Genomic DNA, 24490 nt, shown 5'->3' on the forward strand with positions numbered 1-24490 from the left:
GGCCGAGGCCAGCGATTGGCTGAGCAAGTGGGAAGGGACGTGCGGAGCTGCTTCGATGAGCCGAGGAACGGATTTAGTCTGGAGTCCGGGGGGCAGGGTCGAGTCTCCGGATTGGATCGGAGCGGACTTGGGGGAGGGGATACAAATGCAAAGAAGGGGGCATGGGCAGGATTGACAGAAAGAGGCTGGAAGAGGAGCTGATCTTGAGCTGGCGGGAGCGATTACTGTTCTCAAAGGCGAAAAGGAGGAAAACTGGTAAGATAGGCGCAGGTTACTTCCCACCTCCCTTTGCAGATAATCTTCCAAGAAAACCTTTGCTGTGCGATTTATATCCTCCGCGTAGTCCGACTGGCTCCCTCCCACTGGTCTAGAGAGGACACTACAATCCCCTAGTTGGGCTGCTTAGGTTTTCCTTTGCTTGTGTCCGAAACCTAAGCTTAGGAGCGCTCCTACTGCACAGGGCTTTCATCAGTGAAACTCTGCCTAGCAACCACTGACGTTACCACATGCAGCGGGTTAATTGGTTAGATTCAGCAAACTAGAGAAACATTTCATTTGTACAGTCCCCACCCTACCCTACCCCACCCCAAAGACCACGGAGACAAGCCGTTTGCACTGGGCTGATTGTATTTGCATATAGCCAAGGAGGGGAAACGGCAGGGCCAGCGGTAGGCTGAGCTCACTGGCAGTAGAAATCCCATTTCTGAAAAAGAGAAAGGGGAAACAGTGGAGAGAAAACCAGCGGTCACACCACAAAGGATCTAGTGGTTTTGGCAAAGGCTGCAGCTGCAGGGCCCAGGTCTGGCCACACAAGGGCTATGCAAATTAGCCTAGAGCCCTCTAATCTTTGCACCTCCCAACTGGACCCATTTTACTGATAAGAAAATTGAGGCAGGGAAAGAATTTCTCCCAGCGCACCTAGGCTGCCAGGGAGCCAAGTGTGGGAGCATTTTTGCCCATCCCCACAACCTAAGGGTCCTCCCCCCAGATTTCTTGCCAGCCCCCATGACACTCACGTCTGTTTTCACATTGACTTTGCCAGGTTGCAGGGTCTGGTCCTCTCGGACAATGCTACTGGGGAAATAGCCCAGGCGAGCGGCCAGATCTCCATAGTAATCTCCCTGAACCTGGGGAAGAGGAGTTAAAAGTTAGGGTCTGGGAGGATGGCAAACTTGTGCCTGCTGAAGGCCTTTGCGTTCTCCCTTCTCCCCGATCTCCACATAACTGGCTCCATCCTTGTCATACGAATCTCAGCTTAAATGTCACCTGTTCAGAGGCCCTTCCTGACCACCCAAATAAGTCTCTGTTAATTCTCACAGCAGCTTATATTTGCTTTTATTATTATTATTATTTTGGAGACAGGGTCTCACTGTGTCACCCAGGTTGGGGTGCAGTAGCATGATCACGGCTCACTGCAGCCTCAACTTCTGGGATCAAGCAATCCTCCCACCTCAGCCTCCCGAGTAGCCAGGACCACAGACACATGCCATGATGCCCAGTTAATTTTTAAAATTTTTTTGTAGAGATGGGGGGGGTCTTGCTATGTTGCCCAGGCTAGTCTCGAACTCCTGGGCTCAAGCTATCCTCCCAACTTGGCCTTACTTGGGATTACAGGTGTGAGCTACCGTGCCCGGCTGCTGCTATTTTTTGTGCCTTGCTTTTTGTTCATTTCCCTCCATTAGAATAAAAAGGATCGTTTGTTGTTGTATCTTGGTGTCTAGAACAGAACATGGGACCATAGCAGGTGCCTTAAAATTGGTAAATAAAGTGAAAATACGCCGGGGGGCGGTGGCTCACACCTGTAATCCCAGCACTCTGGGAGGCCAAGGCGGACAGATCATGAGGTCAGGAGTTCAAGACCAGCCTGGCCAATATGGTGAAACCCTGTCTGTACTAAAAATACAAAAATTAGCCAGGTGTGGTGGCACATGCCTGTAATCCCAGCTACTTGGGAGGCTGAGGCAGGAGAATTGCTTAAACCCAAGAGGTGAAGGTTATAGTGAGCCGAGATCGCGACGTTGCACTCCAGCCTGGGTGACAGAGCAAGACTCTGTCTCGGAAAAAATTAAAAAATAATAAGCAAATAAAATAAAGTAAGTAACAATATCCCCCCACAATGTCTATTTCAGTTCACCCCCCTCAAATCTTCCCTTCATGGGGATAATTAGTCCACCCCAGCCCTGTACCCTTCCCTCTTTCACTCTCCCAAGACTCACGCTGCCTCCCCAGAAGAGCCGCCCACGGCCCTTCAGCTTGGAGAAGACATACACCACTTGGCCCCGGTGAATGGTCAGGAATCGGCAGTCGGGGGCCACGTAGTCCTGAAGGGCTACAGCCATGGAGATAGGGTCTAGGGAGGGAATAGAAAGGAATGCAGCACCCTCTACACAGGCTAACGCCCAAGCCCCCAATTCTCCCCTCCCCACTCTTACGGCTGCACTCCTGGTCCGCACACAGCTTCCGGTCAGCCAGCTTGGGCATGGGGCCACCCCTGACACCAGGTCCGGAGAAGGCAGACAGCAAGATGATGACACCGAGGAACACCAGGGACCAGGCCATCATGGACTGTGAGCAAGAGAGTGAGCAAGGGGGTGCTGGGGTCTCCAATTTCCTCCCCTCCCTCTCTCCCATAGCACAAGGAAACTTGTGTTCTTGGTCTTGTCCCCGCCCTAAACCAGTCCCAAACTTCGCCCACACCACCTAGAAGTTGCTACACAACCAGAACCATTTCAAGGATAGGGTAAAGGCTGTAAGCCCAAGGAAATTCCCAGATAAGGTCCAAAGCAGCTCACAACTTTCCCAGTGACAGCCCCCTCCTCAAAAATCACAGAGGCCTAGACAAGGTGGTTGAGATATTCAATTCTATCTTCTCTTGAGTCGGCTTAGGTACCTGGGCTCCTCCGCTGTCCCCTCTGGCGACAGAAGTGGAGAAGCCTGTAAAGAAAACCACCTTGGAATTTCCTGTGCTGTGGGGCAGGAGAACAAGGCAGCCCTTTGATTACGAGAAACAGCCCAGCCCTCCAGTACTGACTGAATATTGGATGCTGAACCTTAGGCTAGGCAATGTCCCACCATGATCACTATTCCTCTGCACCAGACGCTTCCCATGGATGACCTGGGCTAGGCTATTTCTCCTTACAAAGCCTCAGCTTCCTTATATGTAAAATGGGGACAATTAAAAAAGCCAATAGTTATAGAGCATTCACCAAGTACATATTTGTTATGAACTCAAATGGATACTCTTTATCATGTCAGGAGGAGTGATTATAACCCCTCCCTTTTTTTTCTTTTTTGAGACAGGGTCTCACCCTGTTGCCCAGGTGGAATGCAATGGTGCCATTCCGGCTCACTGCAGCCTCAACCTCCTAGACTCAGGCAATCCTCCCACCTCAGCCTCCTGAGTAACTGGGACTACAGGCACAAGCCACCTATGCCCGATTAATCCATTTTTTTTTAAATAATTATTTAGAGGTAGAGTCTTGCTCTGTTGCCCAGGTTGGAGTGCAGTGGCATGATCCTGGTTCACTGTAGCCCCTATTTCCTGGGCTCAGGCATTCCTCCCACCTCAGCCTACCAAGTAGCTGGGACCACTGACATGTACCATTATGCCCAGTTAATTTTTTGTATTTTTTGGTGGAGCCGGGGTTTCGTCATGTTGCCCAGCCTTGTCTCAAACTCCTGGGCTCAAGCAATCTGCCCACCGTGGCCTTCCAAAGTGCTGGGATTACACGCATGAGCCACCAAGCCCAGCCTAATTTAATTTCTTGAGACAGGATCTTGCTGTTGCTCAGGCTGAAGTACAGTGATGTGATCATAGCTCACTGCATCCTCAAACTCCTGGGCTCAAGAAATCCTCCCCCCTCAGCCTCCTGAGTAGAATAGTAGGTGAGTCACCATTCTTGGATGATTTATTTTTATGTCTTACTATGCTGCCTGGGCTGGTCTTGAACTCATGTCCCCAAGCGATCCTCCCACCTCGGCCTCCCAAAGCACTGGGATTACAGGCATGAGCCACCAATGCCTGGCCTATAACCCCTTGTTACATGGAAATGGAAGTGTGGAGTTAAGGAACTTGTCTAAGGCTTACAGAGCCAGGAAGTGGAGAAGTGGAGAGGCTAAGACTTGCATCCAGGCCCACAGCCATTGCTATGCTATCTTTTTTTTTTTGAGACGGGGTCTTGCTTTGTCCCCCAGGCTGGAGTGCAGTGGCGCAATCTCGGCTCACTGCAAGCTCTGCCTCCCGGATTCACGCCATTCTCCTGCCTCAGCCTCCTGAGTAGCTGGGACTACAGGCGCCCGCCAACACGCCCGGCTAATTTTTTTTGTATTTTTAGTAGAGACGGGGTTTCACCGTGTTAGCCAGGATGGTCTCGATCTCCTGACCTCGTGATCCGCCCGCCTCGGCCTCCCAAAGTGCTGGGATTACAGGCTTGAGCCACCGCGCCCGGCCTTATGCTATCTTTTTTTTTTTTCTTTTTTTTTTCTTTGAGATGGAGTCTCATATTGCAGTGGTACAATCTCAGCTCACTGCAACCTCCACCTCCCGGGTTCAAGCAATTCTCCTGCCTCAGCCTCCCGAGTAGCTGGGATTACAGGCATGCGCCACCATGCCTGGCTATTTTTGTATTTTTAGTAGAGACAGGGTTTGTCCACGATGGCCAGGCTGGTCTCGAACTCCCAACCTCAGGTAATTCGTCCACCTCGCCCTCCCAAAGTGCTGGGATTACAGGCATGAGTCACCGTGACTGGCCTGAAAGATTTTTTTTTTTAATAGACAGGGTCTCACTCTATCACCCAGACTAGAGTACAGTGCCACAATCACAGCTCACTTAGGCTTGAACGACTGGGCTCAAGCTATCCTCCCACCACAGCCTCCTAAGTAACTGTGACTATAAGTGTGAGCCACTGCACCTGGCTTTGAAATGCAATTTCTTTTCTTTTCTTTTTTCTTTTTTTTTTTTTTGAGACATTGTTTCACTCTTGTTGCCCAGGCTGGAGTGCAATGGCACGATCTTAGCTCACTGCGACCTCCCCTTCCCAGGTTCAAGTGATTCTCCTGCCTCAGCCTCCCAAGTAGCTGGGATTACAGGCATGTGCCACCATGCCCAGCTAATTTTGTATTTTTAGTAGAGATGGGGTTTCACCATGTTGGTCAGGCTGGTGTCGAACTCCTGACGTCAAGTGACCCACCCGCCTTGGCCTCCAAAAGTGTGGGGATTACAGGTGTGAGCCACCGCACCAAGCCCCACTTTAAAACACTCTTTAAAAAATTATTTCTTAGGCCGGGCGCGGTGGCTCACGCTTGTAATCCCAGCACTTTGGGAGGCCGAGGTGGGCGGATCACGAGGTCAGGAGATCGAGACCACGGTGAAACCCCATCTCTACTAAAAATATAAAAAAAATTAGCCGGGTGTGGTGGCGGGCGCCTGTAGTCCCAGCTATTCGGAGAGGCTGAGGCAGGAGAATGGCGAGAACCCAGGAGGTGGAGCTTGCAGTGAGCCGAGATTGCGCCACTGCACTCCAGCCTGGGTGACAGCGCGAGACTCCGCCCCAAAAAAAAAAAAAAAAAAAAAATTATTTCTTCATTCAAGCCAGACATGGTGGCTCACTCTTGTAATCCCAGCACTTTGGGAGGCTGAGGTAGGCAGATCACTTGAGGTCAGGGGTTTTGAGACCAGCCTGGCCAACATGGTGAAAATCCAAAAATTAGACAGGCATGGTGGCGCACACCTGTAGTCCCAGCTACCTGGGAGGCCGAACCAGAATCGCTTGAAACTGGAAGATGGAGGCTGCAGTGAGCCAAGATCACGCCACTGCACTCCAGCCTGAACGAGAGAGTGAGACCCTGTCTCAAAAAAAAAAAAAAGAAAAAAAAAATCCACTGGATGCAGTGGCTCATGCCTGTAATCCCAGCACTTTGGGAGGCTGAGGCGGTCGGATCACAAGGTCAGGAGTTAAAGACCAGTCTGGCCAATATGGTGAAACCCTGTCTCTACTAAAAAATACAAAAATGAGCCAGGCATGGTGGCGCGCGCCTGTAGTCCCAGCTACTCAGGAGGCTGAGGCAGGAGAATTGCTTGAACCTGGGAGGTGGAGGTTGCAATGAGCCAAGATCGTGCCACAGCACTCCAGCCTGGGTGACAGAGTGAGACTCTGTCTCAAAAAGAAAAATCATTTCTTCATTCATTAAAGATTTCATGAGTACATAAAATATGCTAGGCCTTGATCCAGACCCTGGAGATTCATCAAGGAATGAAAATTAAAGGGGAGATAATCAATGAACAAAGTTCAGATATATGATAGTGTGTGAAGTATTAAGGATACTCAGAAAGAACACTCAGGAATCAGCTGTGGGGACCGTGCCCCCTGCCCCATATTACTGATGAAGCCACAAAGAAATAGAAGTGACTTCAATTCCCAAAGCACAATGCATGTATCTCCTGCTGCATAATTAGCCTAAGACCAACACTGCCCCAGTGCAGCGGCTCATGCCTGTAATCCCAGCACTTTGGGAGGCTGAGACAGGAGGATTGCTAGAGCCTAAGAATTTGAGATCAGCCTAAGTAACACAGGGAGACCCTTGTACCTACAAAAACAAAAAAAAAAAGAAAAACTAGCTGGGCATAGTGGTACAAACCTGTAGTCCCAGCCACTCAGGAGGTTGAGGTGGGAGGACCACTTGAACCCAGGAGGTAGAGGCTGCAGTGAGCCATGATCATGCCACTGCACTCCAGAGCAAGAACCTGTTTAGAAAAAAAAAAGACCAAAATTATCACCTTTTCTGTGGGTCAAATGTCTCAGGCTCAAGGTCTGCTATAAGGCTGCAATCAGTCTGTCAGCCAGGGATGCAGTTTCATCTGAAGGCTGAACTGTGGAAGGACTGCTTCCAAACTCATTCAGGCAGCTGTCGGGGAGATTCAGTTGCTTGTGGGAACCGGACTGAGGGCCTCTGACCTCAGTTTTCTTGACACATGGACCTCTACAGACAGCTTGAGAGGTGAAGCTGGCTGAGCTTCTGAACCGGGTGGGGACTTGGAGAACTTTTCTGTCTAGCTAAAGGACTGTAAATGCACCAATTAGCGCTTTGTGTCTACCTAAAGGTTTGTAAACACACCAATCAGTGCTCTGTGTCTAGCTAATCAGGTAGGGGACTCTGAGAACTTTTCTGTCTAGATGAAGGATTGTAAATGCACCAATCAGTGCTCTGTGTCTAGCTAAAGGATTCTAAGCACTCTGTGTCTAGGTAAAGGTTTGTAAACGCACCAATCAGCTCTCTGTAAAAACGGACCAATCAGCACTCTGTAAAACGGACCAATCGGCACTCTGTAAAATGGACCAATCAGCTCTCTGTAAAATGGACCAATCAGCAGATGTGGGTGGGGCCAAATAAGGAAATAAAGGCAGGCCACGGAAGCCAGCAGCCGCAACCCACTTGGGGCTGTTTCCATGCTGTGGAAGCCGTGTTCTTTTGCTCTTCGTAATAAACTTTGCTGTCGCGTACTCTTTAGGTCCGCATTACCTTTATGAGCTGTAACACTCACCCCGAAGCTCTGCGGCTTCACTCCTGAACTCAGCAGACTACGAACCCACCAGAAAGAAGAAACTCCAGATAACATCTGAACATCTGAAGGAACAAACTCCAGACACACCATCTTTAAGAACTGTGACAGTCACTGCGAGGGTCCACAGCTTCATTCTTGAAGTCAGCGAGGCCAAGAACCCACCGGAAGGAACCAATTCCAGACACAAGCTTACAGCATGGCAGCTGGATTTCCCAACAGCAAGACAGAGGCCAGTCTTTATGCCCACCCTTTGTACTCTCCCTCCATATTGCAGCCACAGGAGCAGGGCCACTGAGAAGCACAATTTTTTTTTTAATTTTTTAAAATTTTGAGACAGAATCTCACTCTGTCGCCCAGGCTGGAGTGCAGTGGCGTGATCTCAGCTTACTGCAACCTCCGCCTCCCGGGTTCAAGCAATTCTTCTGCTTCAGCCTCCAAGTAGGTGAGACTACAGGCACGTGCCACCATGCCTGGCTAATTTTTGTATATTTAGTAGCGACGGGTTTCACCATATTGGCCATGCTGGTGTCGATCTCCTGACCTCGAGTGATCTACCCCCCTCAGCCTCCCAAAGTGCTGGGATTACAGAGGTGAGCCACCGTGCCCGGCCTCTTTTTTTTTCATCTCTCACCTCCAAAGTGTGCTTCAGAGATCCACAGGCTGAGCGTCCTTCTCCAGAGGGTCCACCTTGCTCCCAGGGACCCTCACCTCTAGACCGGCAAGTCCGAGCCTTTTTTAGAAGAGCATGGACACACACAGGCTTGGGGCCAGGGAAGAGTTTGTCAGGGATGAAGACTAGGTCTGTGCCATGTCTACAAACCCAACACCAAGCACCATGAACTCAGCTCAAATGCACCTTCTCAGAGGGGTTTTCTGGACCACTCATTACGGTTCCCAACCCCACCACCCCCTTCACATCAGGATTTTTTTTTTTTGGATGGAGTCTTGCTCTGTCACCCAGGCTGCAGTGTGCAGTGCCACTGTACCTCCATCTCACTGCAATCTCCCTCTCCCAGGTTCAAGTGATTCTCCTGCCTCAGCCTCCCAAGTAGCTGGGATTACAAGCACGCACCACCACGCCTAACTAATTTTGTTGTTGTTGTTGTATTTTTAGTAGAGAGAGTGTTTCAGCATGTTGGCCAGGTCTCATACTCTTGATCTCAAGTGTTCCACCCACCTCAGCTTCCCAAAGCGCTGGGATTACAGGCGTGAGCCCCTGTGCCCGGCCAACCTAGGCTGTTTTTTGTTTTGAGATGGGGTCTCACTCTGTCACCCAGGCTGGAGTGCAGTGGCGCCATCATAGCTCCCTGCAGCCTTTAACCGGGCTCCAGTGAACCCCCTGGTTCAGGCTCCCAACTAGCTTGAGACTATAGGCATGTGCCACCACTCATGGCTAATTTTTATTTTTATTTATTTTTTTTTTTTGTAGAGATGTGGTCTCGCTTTGTTGCCCAGGTTGGTCTCCTTGCCTCAAGCGACCCTCCCACCTCGGCCTCTCAGTGTGCTGGCCCCACCATATCAATTTTATTTTCATCACACGCAAGATTGGAAATTGTCTATTTTATTAATCATTGCATACCTTATCCCTACAAAAGTATGTAGCACACAATAGGTACCCAGCAAGTATTTGCTGAACTTACTGAGTGCTTCCTAAGTGCCTGAAAGGGAGAGTGTGTGTTGGGGGATGGGTAATGAGTACAAACATCATCATGGTATTAATATAGAGGGACTACTCTTTACACAGGAAGTAAACAAAACTCAGACTGGGGACATCAACTGCCTATGGACTAACAGCTAGGAAGTCCCCAGAAGGCAGAAACCAGGACCAGCTGACCATGGAATCCACATACTTAATAGCCAGTAGGCCTGTGGTTGCCAGTGTGGCGGGCCAGACGTTTCCCCTTGCCTGTCAGCAATAAACGTCATTTACTGCAGACGGCAATTCCTCTCGTTCCCATCTTTCCCATCACAAGTGGAGGAGGTCTGTGTGGGGTGCCCTGTATCTTCACTGCTTCTAATACTGACATTCCTCGTGAACAGGAAGAGCAGGATTGGGCTTAGAGCCTTGGCAGGAAAATAAGAATTTAGTATGTTTAGCCAGGCACAGTGGCTCACGCCTGTAATCCCAGCATTTTGGGAGGCCGAGGTGGGTGAATCATTTGAGGTCAGGAGTTTGAGACCAGCCTGGCCAACTTGGTGAAACCCCGTCTCTAATAAAAATGCAAATATTAACCGGGCATGGTGGCGGGCGCCTGTAGTCCCAGCTACTCAGGAGGCTGAGGCAGGAGAATCGCTTGAACCCATGAGGCGGAGGTTGCAGTGAGCCGAGATTATGCCATTGCACTCCAGCCTGGGTGACAGAGTGAGGCTCTGTCTCAAAAAAGAAAAAAAAAAGCCCGGGCGTGGTGGCTCACACCTGTAATCCCAGCACTTTTGGAGGCCAAGACAGGCGGATCACCAAGTCAGGAGTTCAAGACCAGCCTCGCAAATATGGTGAAACCCTGTCTCTACTAAAAATACAAAAATTAGCAAGGTGTGGTGGCATGCACTTGTAATTCCCACTACTCAGGAGGCTGAGGCAGAAAAATCGCTTGAACCTGGGACGCGAAGGTTGCAGTGAGCAGAAATAGCGCCACTATCCTGCAGCCTGGGTGACCAGAGCAAAACCCCGCCTAAAAAAAAAAAAAAAAAAAAATTAGCCAGGCATGGTGGCGGGTGCCTGGAGTCCCAGCTACTCGGGAGGCTGAGGCAGGAGAATCGCGTGAACCCGGGAGGCGGAGGTTGCAGTGAGCCGAGATCGTGCCACTGCACTCCAGCCTGGGCAACAGAGCAAGACTCCATCTCAAAAAACAAGGAAAAATTTAGTATGTTTTACTGTATTGATGTATGTATTTATTTTGAGACAGTCTCGCTGTCACCAGGCTGGAGTGCAGTGGTGCAATCTTGGCTCACTGCAACTTCTGCCTCCCATGTTCAAGCGATTCTCGTGCCTCAGCCTCCCAAGTAGCTGGGATTACAGGCACGCACCACCACACCCAACTAATTTTTGTATTTTTAGTAGAGACAGGGTTTCACCATGTTGGCTAGGATGGTCTCGATCTCCTGACCTCGTCATCTGCCCCCCTTGGCTCCCAGAGTGCTGGGATTACAGGCGTGAGCCACCGCGCCCGGCCTACTGTATTTAGTGGTAGATCTTCTTGCCAAAAGATTGCCTTTTTCCATGTACCTGGTGTGAGAAAGGGTCTTAATATGCGCATGCGCATATATATATATATTTGTGTGTGTGTGTGTATATATATACACACACACACACACACACACACACACACCATTTTTTTTTTTTTTGAGATGGAGTCTCGCTTTGTCTTTGTCGCCCAGGCTGGAGTGCAGTGGTGCAATCTTGGCTCACTGCAACCTCTGCCTCCCAAGTTCAAGCAATTCTTGTGCCTCAGCCTCCCGAGTAGCTGGGACTATGTGTGTACCACCATGCCCAGCTAATTTTTTTTTTTGAAACAGATTCTTGCTGTGTTGCCCAGGCCAGAGTGCAATGGCACTATCTTGGCTCACTGCAATCTCCACCTCCCGGGTTCAAGCGATTCTCCCACCTCAGCCTCATGAGTAGCTAGGATTGGCACCCACCACCCGTGCCTGGTTGATTTTTGTATTTTTGTAGAGACGGGGTTTCACCATGTTGGCCAGGCTGGTCTTGAACTCCTGACCTCAGGTGAGCTGCCCACCTCGGCCTCCCAAAGTGCTGGGATTAAAGGCATGAACCACCACACCTGGCCAATTTTTTGTATTTTTAATAGAGATGGGGTTTCACCATGTTGCCCAGGCTGGTCTTGAAGTCCTGAGCTGAGACAATCTATCCACCTCCGCCTCCCAAAAGTGCTAGGATTATAAGCGTTGAGTCACAGCACCAGGCCATGTGCATATTATTTTTGGTCAATTTAAAATTCCCCAGGACAGGGGTGTGACAAACTGCTAAGGACGGTCCCGCCAACCAATCTCCCTTCCTTTTTTTTTTTTGAGACGGAGTCTCGCTGTCACCCAGGCTGGAGTGCAATGGCATGATCTTGACTCACTGCAACCTCCGCCTCCTGGGTTCAAATGATTCTTCTGCCTCAGTCTCCTAAGTAGCTGAGATTACAGGTGCACGCCACCACGCCTGGCTAATTTTGTATTTTTAGTAGAGACGGGGTTTCTTCATGTTGGCCAGGCTTGTCTCGAACTCCTGACCGCTGGTGATCCGCCCGCCTTGGCCTCCAAAAGTGCTGGGATTACAGGCATGAGACACCACGCCTGACTCAGTCTTTTTTTTTTTTTTTTTTGAGACAGTTTCGCTCTGTGGCCCAGGCTGCAGTGGAGAGGCTCGATCTTGGCTCACTGCAGCCTCCACCTCCTGAGATCAAGCAATTCTCCTGTCTCAGCCTTCTGAGTAGTTGGGATTACAGGCATGCACCCCCATGCCTGGCTAATGTTCTTTGTATTTTTAGTAGACACAGGGTTTCACCATGTTGGTCAGGCTGGTCTGGAACTCCTGACCTCGTGACCTGCCCACCTTGGCCTCCCAAGGTGCTGGGATTATAGGTGTGAGCCACCGTGCCCAATCTCCCTTTCTTATCCAGAGCTGCAGTTGGGTATGTGGCTGTACAGCCAGAAGTCACATATCCTAGACTTCCCTGCAGCTAGACACTGCAGGGGAATTGGGGCCAGGCACCTGCCAGAGGCTCCTGGCTGGCCACTGGCCAGGAAAGTAGATCACCTGTGTGTGAGGCGGCCACACCCCTCATACCAGCATAAAGTCAGTAGCTTCCCAGGAGTGACCAAATGAGTCCAGGCACTGCTGGAAGTCAGAGTGGCATCCCACTGAACTCTAGCTAGGAGCTCATTCAGGGGCTGCAAACTCAAATTCAAGAGTCTCAAACCCAGACTGCCACTCCTACCACCCACCGTCCCCATGATTTCAGCAGCACCAAGTTTCCTGTATTAAATTCCTTTCTGCTTGAACTACCTACTGTGGTTTCTCTGGGGCCATTGCTACAACAGGCTGCACTTTTGTGGAGTAGAAAAAGGTGAAGAAACACCTCTTCCTTAACACTCTTGTCATCTGTTAGAAAACTGGTGGCATAAACATACAAGCCTACAAAGTGAATGGTGTGCCCTTAAAAAGTGCCACTCTTGTGCAGTACCCAACCTGCCTAACTGTACGTGGCAGCCCTGACTTTCCATTTCCTGACCTAGGATTCCATTTCCTGCTGTGAATTGGGACAACATACAAAACTGCCAAAGCAGTAATTGTAATCCAAGTTTGAACAATATTACTACACTATCCTGTGTTTCCCCAAGGTTGCAAACCTCAAAATGCCAAGAGGTCCAAAAACCCAGGATGTGCTGCTGAGGTGGAGGGAAAGGAACCACAAAGAACAAGAAAATCAGACAGAAAAATGATTGTGAAAAACCAAACCTCAAAAAACCACTTTAATTCCGGCCTAACAGCGCCAGGTGCAATGTCTGGGGACAGACTCTGGGTACAATGCTGTGTGGCAACCACTCACTCACACACGGCTCCAAGAAGGCCCCCAAGGGGGGACTTACCTTCAGGGGGCTGAGCCAAGGGGGAAAGGGGTGGCCCCAGAACGGGGGAAGGGGCAGGCATGGGGGGAAAAGGTGCTACTTCTTAGCAAAGGAGATCTTCATGGCGTTGTTCTGCGTGATCTTAAAGCCCTGCAGGGCATCGCGAGCTGCCCCTGCCTGTACCTCATTGTCAAACTCCACGAAGGCGATATCATGCCGCCCGGGGACCAGACGGACCTCCTTGAAGCCAGGGAACCTGAAAGAGAACGACAGACCTCAGGGACTCAGCATTTCCCCCTAACATAATGGCATCAAGTGGACAGAGGCCAGAAATGATGCCAAATAGCCTCCAATACACAGGACAGGGCCCCATTACTCAGAATTATCCAGCTCAAAATGCAGATAGTACTAAGTTGAAAAACTCTAATGTAAACATAGCATTCAATGAAAAATTTAAACACAAACACCCATGCAACTGCAACCTAAATCAAGAAACAGTACACCGCAGTCCCCTGGGCCCTTCCTAAATCATAACCCACCCGCCACACCAATAATAACCAATACTCTCACTTTTTCCATTTTTATTCTTGTATTTTTAGGAGACAAGGGGTTTCACCAAGTTGCCCACACTGGCCTCAAACTCCTGACCTCAAGTGATCTACCTGCCTCAGCCTCCCAAGATACTGGGATTTTAGGCATGAGCCACCGCACCCGGCCTTACTCTCACTTTTCTGATATGCTGTTTCTCTAATGTCCCTCTTCTCATTCCACACTTCTTTCTCCATTAAGCAGCCATCCTCATGTTTACTAGGTATCCTTTTTTCCATCGGCATTCTCACAAAACATACAGCTTTGTGGACAGGCTGCAAATGTGGTATTGTTTTTCTGCATTTTTCAGGTTCTCACAATCTCCTCTCGGCACTATTATAAAGTTGCGCTTTGTGTTCTCAGTGCCACGCAGTACAGCATGGTGAGATGCTGCATGTAGCCATCCCTTCTCCCGGACAGCCTCCAACTCCCCACCACAAACACTGTGATGAATGCCCCACTCACAGCCCCTGAAACAGAACCACCAGATGAACTCACCCATACCCACAACTTCACTCAACAATGGTGAACAACCCCTCTACACGTCGGCCGCACCGGACTCCACCCTGACGCCTGGCACAAGAGTTCATGCATCCCCATCTCCCACACTTGCTATTTTTGAGCACGCTGACTTCTGCCAGTCTTAGCCAGTGTTCAAGGACATCTCAGTGTAGTTTTACATATACCTTGCCTTGCATGCCCCCATTTTAGGGGCTGGGAAAATGAGGCCCAGAGCCTGGACTCCCTCAGCCCTCAAATAAGGCTGAAAAAAGCCAGCAAGCCCTGGCCATGGAGACCTTTCCAGCCTCATCCCCACGTCCCCCACAGGCCGTGGGCCCAGCCACAGCCTCCCCCTTTCACATCTTTGGTCGCTGTCCCTCCTGCAAAGCCTTACTTGGCTCAGGGCTCTGCTGGCAGAGTTCTGAGACCTGTTTCCATGGAAATGCCTCCTGGCCATCACCCTCCAGGGACCACCCAGCCACAGGCCCCACTTACTGATTGAAAAGCATGGACAGCATGAGCTCGTTGGTCTCCTCTGGCAGGTTGGTGAGGAACAAGATGTGATTCGGTGGATTCTCAGAAAGCTGCGGGGTTGTAGGGGAGTCGGTGAGCACAACAGCCCTGAGTCCAGTGGGAGACCCATAGTACTGCCCCTTCCTCCGTCCCTCACACTGCTTGAATTCACTCTGGTACTTCCACCCAACATACCACATATTGTTGCCTGTCTGCCTCCCACCTCTTTGCCCCTACAGACTATAGGCCACAGAACAGCAGAGGTTTCTATCTCAGTCCCTGCTGCAGCCCTACGGTGCAGAACGGGGCCTGGCACATAAGGAGGCACTCGATAGCTCATGGAATCAATCTAGGTGCTGGCACCACTCCAGCCTACCCTAACCTTCCAGACCCTGAAACCGGCATGCTAATTCCTCTGCCCAGGGCCCACCCCCACTGCTACTTCCTCATTCAGTACCACCTCCTCAGGGGGCCTGCCCAGACCACCCAACCTACAATAGCCCCCCAACTGGTCCCTTTCTAGTCCTGTATTCTGACTATGAGACCTGGTGGGTGGGACTAGATACTCACAGGCTGGGCAGGGGGCATCTGTCCTGGCATAAGCTGCTGTGGGGGCATGGCCCCTGGTGGGATCTGGCCAGGTGCAAGGCCTGGCGGGGGGATCATGCCAGGGGGCGGCATGTAGGGCGGCTGGCCCGGCATGTGGTGCATAATGCGGGGCGCCTGAGTCATCGGCGGCATGCCCTGTGGAGAGAGGGAGGAGAGTGCGTGGTTACAGCAGTCCCAGGAGGCAGAGAAGAGGCCATGAGAGGAAACCCAGCGGGTGAGAGATGTAAGGAAAAACACCTAGAAAGAGGCGAAAAAGGCACCCAAAGAGGGCCCGACAGAGCAAAACAGACCCAGGGTCTAGTGGGACATTAAATCAGAAAGAGTTAAATGCTATTTGGGAGGCTGAGGTAGGAGGATCACTTCAGCACAGGAGGTCAAGACTGCGTGCAGTGAGCCCTGATTGTGCCACAGCACTCCAGCCTGGGAGGCAGAGCAAGACCCTGTCTCTTAAGAAACAAAATCAAAGGAGGGGAGAGGTGGAAAAGGACAGTCAGGGCAGGTGCAGAAAGAAATGTGTGGTAGGCCGGGCGCGGTGGCTCACGCCTATAATCCTAACACTTTGGGAGGTCGAGGCAGGTGGATAGCCTGAGGTCAGGAGTTTGAGAACAGCCTGGGCAACATGGTGAAACCCTGTCCCTACCAAAAATACAAATATTAGCCAGGCGTGGTGGTGGGCACCTGTGATCCCAGCTTCTAGAGCGGCTGAGGCAGGAGAATCACTTGAACCTGGCAGGAGAAGGTTGGAGTGAGCCGAGATCACACCACTGCACTCCAGCCTGGGCAACAGAGTAAGTCTCTGTCTCAAAAAAACAAAAACAAAAACAAAGGAGGGCAGTGATGAAAAGGGACACTCAGGGCAGGTGCAGAACGAAACGCGTGGCAGCAAGGGGAAGAGGGAAGACAACAGATGGCAAGCAGCACACTCGGGCTGGAATCACAATCTGAAGTCAAAAGTGGACAGAAAACTAGGTGCAGTGAAGAGGAGAGAGGTTAACAGGAGCCCACAGTAATCCAGACACCATCACCAACTTGGAGAAAGTGTGAGTGGCACCGAATAGAGCATGACCCAGTCAGAGCCATGAGACTCATGAAAGCCAGAGAGACACGGAGGCTCAGAGACCTAAGGAGTGGGCCTGGTTCGTCCATCTTTTCTTTTGTACTCAGTGCTTTTTGTATCCTGTTTGGAAAACAGGATGTTTCCACTTTTCATGCCCTCATCAAGGTCATTTAGGCATTTTCCTGTTTTCTTCTAGAAACTTTATTGTGTGAGGGCCGGGTGCAGTGGCTCATGCCTGTAATCCCAGCACTTCGGGAGGGTGAGGAGGGCAGGTCACTTGAGGTCAGGAGTTCGAGACCAGCCTAGCCAACATGGTGAAACCCCATCTCTACTAAAAATACAAAAATTAGCTGGGTGTGGTGGCACATGCCTGTAGTCCCAGCTACTCAGGAGGCAGGGGCAGGAGAATCACTTGAACCCGCGAGGCGCAGGTTGCAGAGAGCTGAGATTGCACCACTGCACTCCAGCCTGGACTACAGAGCGAGACTCTGTCTCAAAAAAAAAAAAAAGAAAAGAAAAGAAAAAAGAAACTATATTTTGTGAGTTGTCACATTTGGATCTGCAATTCACTTCAAGTTATATTTTGCATATAGTATGAGGTAGGGCTAATTTTTTCCCCTTGCAGATATCCAACTGCCCCACATCATGAACTAGGGGGAAAAAAGTCCTTTCCCCAGTGAAGTGCAGTGGTACCCTGATCACACATCAAGTAACTGTACAAGTGTGGCTGTGCCTAGACTCTTCATCCTGTCCCTTTGGTCTGTCTTCCTACCCTTCTGCCAATTGTATATCATCCTGGTTGGTTGCTGCAGATTTTTTTTTTTTTTTTTTGCACATGGACCTCGTGGCATGTGCCTGTGATCCAGCTACTTGGGAGGCTGAGGCAGAAGATCACTTGAACTTGAGAGGCAGATGTTGCAGTGAGCCGAGATTGCACCACTGCATTCCAGCCTGGGGAGACAGATTGACTGAGACTCCCTCTCAAAAACAAACAAACAAACAAAAAGAGACAAGGTCTCACTCTGTTACCCAGGTCGGAGTGCAGTGGCAAAACCACTGTTCACTGCAGCCTTGACCTCCAGTTCTCAAGCAATCCTCCCACCTCAGCCTCCTGAGCAGCTGGGACTACAGGAATGAGTCACCACGCCCGGTTTTCTATTTTATTTTTTGTAGAGATGAGGTCTTGTTATTTTATAGAAGCTGGTCTTGAACTCCTGACCTAAAGCAATCCTCCTATCTTGGCCTCCCAAATTGCTGGGATTACAGGCACGAGCCATTGGGCCTGGCCTGGTTGCTGGAGCTTCCCCTGGTCATGCAGGTCCCGGTGCTTTATTCTCCTCGCCTGGCTTGGCTTTGTCTTTCCACACATTTAGAAAAGAGCCAATCAGTGTCCAGTGTTTACCAAAATTCCTGTTGGGATTTTGATCGCAATCACGTTGAATCTTCAATTAATTTGGATGGAACTGACCTCTCGACAGTAAACACCGAGGCTTCCTATCCATTGCTGAGTCTCTGATTTCTCCCAGCTACGTTCTGTGATTTCAGTGTAGTCGTTCTGCAAACCTTTTGTTGGATTTACCCCTCGGTGCTACTTTTCAATGTGAACTCTACTGGTCTGTTACTGGCATAAAAATACAACTGGGGGCCGGCCATGGTGGCTCATGCATGTAATCCTGGCACTTGGGGAGGCTGAGACAGTGAGTTTGAGACTAGCCTGGGTGGTATGGTTAAGCCCCGTCTCTACAAAAAATGCAAGTTAGCTGGGTGGGGTGGCACACACTGGCAGTTCCAGCTGCTAGGGAGGCTGAGGCGTATCACTTGAGCCTGGGAGGCGGAGGTTGTAGTGAGCTGTGATGGCACCACTGCACTCCAACCTGGGTGACAGTAAGACCCTGTCTCAAAACATAATGTTAATAAATAAATAATAAAACTAATTTTTTCCATATTGCCCTTATATCCAGCGACCTTTCTAAATTAGGTTCACTTATTAATCCTAACAGTTGCTTAGTAGACACTTGGATTTTCTACATGCACAATGAGTTACAAGACACAGGCGACAAAATCAAGGCCATGGAGAGAGCAAAACCAAGTCACAGCCATGAAGAAAGACCTTGAGAAACAGTCACAAGGAGGGAACAAGAGTTTCGAAAGGAGATAGCATCACCTAGGTGCTCAGTACCCCCAAAAGAGAGACAGAAACACATCTCTATAAAGAAATGGAAAGGGGGGGTCTGAAGCCCCAAGGTAAGAACTCTCCCGACCCTGTCCTCCCAAAGCCAGTCCATGTGGCTGAGGAAGGCCTGGCAGTGGGAGGGCTAGTCTCCAGGGCCTGGCTTACCGGGACGGGCCCCTGGACGGCCCCCACCACGGGGGCAGCTCCCCCGCCTTGCACAGCCTTCTTGGTGGCCGGGGTCTCCTGGCTCTTGGGCTTCCTCTTCTCCCGCTTGCGGTCCCGCTCCACGAAGGTGCCTTTCATCTTGGCAATGATATCTGAGTCAGTCTTGGCATACTGGATACGCTACCAAACAGAGAGCCAAGATTCAAAATTGGACCTTTATCAGGGGCCAGGTGCTGCGGCTCAGGCCTGTAATCCCAGCCCTTTGGGAGGCTAAAGCGAGCAGATCGCTTGAGGCCAGGAGGTGGAGACCAGCTTGGCCAACATGGCGAAACCCCATTTCTTTCTTTCTTTTCTTTTTCTATTTTTTTTTGAGACATTGTCTTGCTCTGTCACCCAGGCTAGAGTGCCGTGATGCAATCTCAGCTCACTGCAACCTCTGCCTCCCGGGTTCAAGCAATTCTGCCTCAGCCTCCCTACTAGCTGGGATTACAGGCGCCTGCCACCATGCCCGGCTAATTTTTGTACTTTTAGTAGAGACGGGGTTTCACCATCTTGGCCAGGCTGGTCTCGAACTCCTGACCTGAAGATCCACCCACCTCGGCCTCCCAAAGGGCTGGGATTACAGGCACGAGCCACTGCATCTGGCCAGGAAACCCCATTTCTACCAAAAATACAAAAATTAGCTGGGCATGGTGACGCACACCTGTAGTCCCAGCTACTCAAGAGGCTGAGGCAGAAAAATCACTTAAACCCGGGAGGCAAAGGTTGCAGTGAGCTGAGATCGCACCACTGCACTCCAGCCTAGACAACAGAGAAAGAAAAAAAAAAAATCAGACCTTATCAGGAGCTTACTGAGAAACACAGAAATATCTTGGCCTTAACTTCCTTGTCTGAAAAACAGGGATTATGATACTTCCCACTTCAAAGGACTGTTGTGAGGATTAAATGAGTTAAAGTACCTGACACACAGTAAGCCAAGTGTTCAGTAGAAAGGCTGTTGGTATTTTTAAGGGAAGCTGAAACAGCAATAAACATCAGGCCAAAGGACCGAGGAGACAAGGCTAAGAGAGGAGTGCAGTGGGGGGGGATTTCCTGTCACACAAGAATACACTTCCGTCTTCCAGGTTCAATCTCATTCACTTAGCTGTTTAAGGAGAACCTGCCAGATGCCAGGCGCCATTCGAGGCTCTGGGAATAAAGCAATGAACAAAATAGACAAAAACCCCTCTTTCATGGTGCTTATTCAGTAGGGGAAGGTATGTTAAAGATTCTTAGTGTGGCACAGTGGCTCACGCCTGTAATCCTAGCACTTTGGGCGGTTGAGGCAGGCCGATCACTTGAGCTCAGGAATTCGAGACCAGCCTGGGCAACATGGCGAAACCGCGTCTCTACTAAAAATACAAAAATCAGCCGGGTATGGTGGCATGTGCCTGTAATCCCAGCTACTCAGGTGGCTGAGGCAGGAGAATCACTTGAACCTGGGAGGTGGAGGTTGCAGTGAGCCAACATTGCACCACTGTATTCCAGCCTGGGCAACAGAGCAAGATTCTGTCTCAAAATAATTTATTTATTTATTTATTTATTTTTTTTTTTTGAGACGGAGTCTCACTCTGTTGACCAGGCTGGAGTACAGTGGCAGGATCTCGGCTCACTTAACCTCCGCCTCTCAGGTTCAAGCAATTCTGCTTCCTCAGCCTCCCGAGTAGGTGGGATTACAGGCGCATGCTGCCACACCCAGCTAGTTTTTGTATTTTAGTAGAGACAGGGTTTCACGGTGTTGCCCAGGCTGGTTGCGAACTCCTGAGCTCAGGTAATCCGCCTGCCTCGGCCTCCGAAAGTGCCGGGATTACAGACATGAGCCACTGCGCTCGGCCAACAAAAAGGTTTTTAAATGAGGCAAGGTGCAATGGGAGCCTGGTCCAGCCTCACCTTGGTGAATGAACCGTAATATCCCCTCCTCTAATCCAGGCCCGCCCAGTCTCCTACAACATTTCACACACCCACACAGCCTCCATACCCACAATGCTCACCATAGGCTTGTCATAGAAGGGGAAACCCTGCATGGAGCGCAGGGCGTTGGTGGCGCTGCTGACCTCCTTGAAGATGACAAAGGCCTGGCCCCTCATCTTCAGGCTCCGTGATACCAGGATATCCAGGATCTGGCCAAACTGGGAGAAGATGGCGTACAGGGACTTTTTTAGCTCTGCAGTGGGGAAAAAAAAGAACTTTGAGCGCTTTTTTTTTTTTTTTTTTTTTTGAGACGGAGTCTCGCTCTGTCGCCCAGGCTGGAGTGCAGTGGCACGATCTCGGCTCACTCCAAGCTCCACCTCCCGGGTTCACGCCATTCTCCTGCCTCAGCCTCTCCAAGTAGCTGGGACTACAGGCGCCCGCCACCACGCCCGGCTAATTTTTTGTATTTTTAGTAGAGACGGGGTTTCACCGTGGTCTCGATCTCCTGACCTCGTGATCCGCCCGCCTCGGCCTCCCAAAGTGCTGGGATTACAAGCGTGAGCCACCGCGCCCAGCCTGAGCTCTCCTTTTTAGAAGAAGCGCAGCCCAGATAGAGGACCATCAGCCAATTGACGGGGTACCCAGAATGCCTCGGGTCCATAATCTCTCAAGACCTAACAATCACAGAAGCAGCCAGGAACCACTCAAGTGGCCAAGTACACTCTTCTGTAAGATGTGCTTACAGAGAGCTGCTATATAACGAACATGTGCACATACATGCAAAGTGCTCAGGACAGCATCCAGCACATAGTAAACGCTCAATAAATGAGTGATTCTTTTCATTGCCACCAGCACCCTGACATGGGCCTGCATGATGTGGCCCTGGCAGATTTCCCCCACTTCATCCCTGCCCACATTCCACCGCCCTCCTGAGTTCCCAACCACATTGGCCCCCAGGTCTGACACACCAATTTTGCCCCAGGGCCTTTGCACTGGCTGCTCCCCTTACGTGGAACATCCCTCCCCTGAGGTTTACACGGTGGCCTCCTCCTAGTCACCCAGTCTCAGAGGAAATGTTGCCACCTCGGACCACCATGTCTAAATTTCTTCCCATGTCATTCTTACTCCCTTTTCTTTCATGACTATTTCCCACCTCCTGTCATGGTACGTTAACTTGTTTATCTTGCCTGAGGAGCTATAAGCCTGTCCCATTTGTTTACTGCAGTATCCCCATGCCTAGCACAGACTCCACCACACATTTTTTTTTTTTGGTGACAAGGTCTCACTTTGTCACCCAGGCTGGAGTGCAGTGGCATGATCATGGCTCACTGTAGCCTCAACCTCCTGGACTCAAGCGATCCTCCCACTTCACCTATGGAGTAGCTGGGACCACAGGTGTATGCCACCATGCCCAGCTAATTTCTGGATTTTGTGCAGAGACAGGGTCTTGCTATGTTGCCCAGGCTGGTCTTGAGCTCCTGAGCTTAAGCAATTAGCCTACCTTGGCCTCCCAAAGTGCTGGGATTACAAGAGTGTGTCACCACACCTGGCTACAAACATTTGACTACAGATACCATCAAGTGCCTTTTCTTTTTTTAAGACAGGATCTCCTTCTACTGCTCAGGCTGGAGTTCAGTGGCATGATGATAGCTTACTACAGGCTTGACCTCCCAGGCTCAAGCAATGTTCCCACCTCAGCCTCCCAAGGAGCTGGGACTATAGGCACACAGCACGAAGCACGGCTAATTTTTTATTTTTTGTAGACACAGTCTCCTATGTTGGCCAGGTTGGTCTTGAACTCCTGGGCTCCAGTGATCCTCCTGCCTTGGCTTCCCAAAGTGCTGGGATTACAGGCATGAGTCATCGCACCCCCATCAAATGCTTTATGGAGGTAACTTCACTTCCTCACAACAACCCCATCAGGTGGCAACTATGACTCTTCCAATTTTACTGGAAACAGGTTCTCAGAGGATTCCTCACTGGCCCAGGGCAACAATCTGGAGGGCACAAGGAAGGCTATGGCAGAGCCCAGTCCACGTATTCCATCTGAACCCGGTACCACCACATCTCAACAGCAAAGGGCATCACTTGACAGCAAGTGAGATTCAAGCTCACAAGGATGGACTCCCTCTCACCACCCAGATCTGCAAAGGGTACCAATGTCTTATGCAAAGAAGATGGCTGAGATGGCCAAGTATGGTGGCTCACACCTGTAATCCCAGCACTTTGGGAGGCCGAGGTGGGCAGATCCTTTGCACTGAAGAGTTCAAGACCAGTCTGGGCAATATGGTGAAACTGTCTCTACAAAAGATACAAAAATTAGCCAGGCATAGTGGTGCATGCCTTGTGGTCACAGCTACTTGGGAGGCTGAAGTGGGAGGATCACTCTAGCCTGGGAGGCAGAGGTTGCAGTGAGCCATGATCCCACCACTGGACTCCAACCTTCACAAAAACTGGCCAGGCGTGGTGGCTCATGCCTATAATTCCAGCACTTTGGGAGGCTGAGGCAGATCACGTGAGGTCAGGAGTTCAAGACCAGCCTGGCCAAGACGGTGAAACCCCGTCTCGACTAAAAATGCCAAAAAAAAAAAGAAAAATTAGCTAGGCGTGGTGGAGGGCGCCTGTAATCCCAGCTACTTGGGAGGCTGAGGCAGGAGAATAGCTTGAACCAGGGAGGCAAAAGTTACAGTGAGCAGAGATTGTGCCACTGCACTCCAGCCTGGGTGACAAATCGAAACACCGTCTCCAAAAAAAAAAAAAAAAAAAAAAAAGCTGAGCTGAAGCAGAAGCCACTTGGTAAAATAGATACTAGGCTAGAAAAGAAGCAAGAAAATGTGTGTAGGTTGGGTGGGGGCAGGGACAGCAGTCAAGGTTGTTTTTAAGCAATTAGTCAAAAATTCTCCTGGTGGTGACATTTCCGGTTTTCCTCTCCATACTCCATCCCCATGAATCTCACTCAGACTTCACTCATTCCACGGGACTCTGGGCCTCTCTCTATTCTCCAGCCTCCCCTCGCCCATTCGCATTTACCCTCCACAGCTGGGAGGATATTCCACCAGGGAGGCAGCCAAGACAGGGAAGCAGTCTGGCTTCCCAACACCCTCAGGGCAAAGTCCAACACCTCATAGCCATGAGCCACTAGTGCACAGCTCACTGGAAGTTTCCCCATGATTTACAGGCCTCAAAACTACTTGTAATACCCAGAATACGCCAGGCTCTTTTGCCCCTAAACATCTGCACAAGCTGGCCCAAGTTAAGACCGCTCTTCTCCCTCAGTATAACATAAATACTGCTTACTCTACCTGGCAGGCTCTCCAAAATGTCTCCTTTTCCAGGAAGCTGAATGGATCCCTCTGTCTTTCTAAGGTCCCAATCCCAGCCCTCAACACTCTGCCTAAGCTTCCTGCATGATGGCCCTGACTACTCTGGGCTGTCACTGTCCTAAAGAACCAGGGTTCTGGCCAGGTGCGGTGGTTCACAAGGTCAGGAGTTCGAGACCAGCAAAGCCAAGATGGTGAAACTCCGTCTCTACTAAAAATACAAAAATTAGCCGAGTGTGGTAGCAGGTGCCTGGAATCCCAGCTACTCAGGAGGCTGAGGCAGAGAATTGCTTGAATTCGGGAGGTGGAGGTTGCAGTGAGCTGAGATCGCGCCACTGCATTCCAGCCTGGGCAACGGAGCGACACTCCATCTCATCTCAAAAAAAAAAAAAAAAAAAAAAAAACCGGGGGGAGGGGCGGCCCCCCCTAATAATCCAACATTGTGGGGCGGCCGGGGGGGGAGGATCCCAGGGCA

At 50.4% G+C, this 24490-nt stretch overlaps 2 protein-coding genes and 1 long non-coding RNA gene across 8 annotated transcripts in view; 1 reads left to right on the plus strand and 2 right to left on the minus strand.

Annotated features, from left to right (window-relative positions):
* Positions 1 to 155: 155 nt before the first annotated feature.
* LOC131381046 (uncharacterized) lies at positions 156 to 10227 on the plus strand. 2 transcript variants are annotated; one of them, XR_009209464.1, is made up of 3 exons: positions 156 to 255; positions 2458 to 2579; positions 7509 to 10227. It is a non-coding gene; the product is annotated as an uncharacterized LOC131381046 (long non-coding RNA). The 2 variants fall into 2 exon arrangements; XR_009209465.1 differs by having other exon boundaries at positions 2458 to 2567.
* On the minus strand, positions 610 to 7445 carry MIA (MIA SH3 domain containing). 2 transcript variants are annotated; one of them, XM_032172853.2, is made up of 5 exons: positions 6638 to 7445; positions 2433 to 2565; positions 2217 to 2350; positions 1017 to 1127; positions 617 to 703 (listed from the first exon to the last, which is right to left on the minus strand). In XM_032172853.2, exons 2-5 carry the CDS (start codon positions 2560 to 2562, stop codon positions 680 to 682), a joined length of 399 nt encoding a protein of 132 aa, XP_032028744.1. In that variant the 5' UTR covers positions 2563 to 2565; positions 6638 to 7445; the 3' UTR covers positions 617 to 679. The 2 variants fall into 2 exon arrangements, with proteins under 2 accessions (XP_032028743.1, XP_032028744.1); XM_032172852.2 differs by lacking the exon at positions 6638 to 7445 and having other exon boundaries at positions 610 to 703; positions 2433 to 4160.
* Positions 10228 to 13013: 2786 nt separating the features above from the next.
* SNRPA (small nuclear ribonucleoprotein polypeptide A) overlaps positions 13014 to 24490 on the minus strand; it is a 17988-nt gene continuing 6511 nt past the window's right edge. For all 4 annotated transcript variants that reach the window (XM_032172858.2, XM_032172856.2, XM_032172857.2 and 1 more), the window contains 5 exons: positions 20776 to 20948; positions 18746 to 18925; positions 15312 to 15485; positions 14724 to 14812; positions 13014 to 13395 (listed from right to left, as the gene is read on the minus strand). In XM_032172858.2, the coding sequence (XP_032028749.1) occupies positions 13236 to 13395; positions 14724 to 14812; positions 15312 to 15485; positions 18746 to 18925; positions 20776 to 20948 (776 nt within the window). In that variant the 3' untranslated portion in view covers positions 13014 to 13235. The remainder of the gene's footprint in view (positions 13396 to 14723; positions 14813 to 15311; positions 15486 to 18745; positions 18926 to 20775; positions 20949 to 24490) is intronic.

This window comes from Hylobates moloch, unplaced genomic scaffold (assembly GCF_009828535.3).
Source record: "Hylobates moloch isolate HMO894 unplaced genomic scaffold, HMol_V3 SCAFFOLD_13, whole genome shotgun sequence".
NCBI lineage: Eukaryota > Metazoa > Chordata > Mammalia > Primates > Hylobatidae > Hylobates > Hylobates moloch.

What these genes read in the sequence shown, in the direction of transcription:
- MIA (XM_032172852.2), bottom strand. Translation starts at nt 2,631, where the DNA reads ATGGGAGAGAGGGAGGGGAGGAAATTGGAGACCCCAGCACCCCCTTGC. An exon ending in TGCGGACCAGGAGTGCAGCC is followed by an intron (nt 2,351 to 2,432) that starts GTAAGAGTGGGG and finishes TTCCCTCCCTAG; the next exon opens with ACCCTATCTCCATGGCTGTA. An exon ending in GGCTCTTCTGGGGAGGCAGC is followed by an intron (nt 1,128 to 2,216) that starts GTGAGTCTTGGG and finishes CCTCTTCCCCAG; the next exon opens with GTTCAGGGAGATTACTATGG.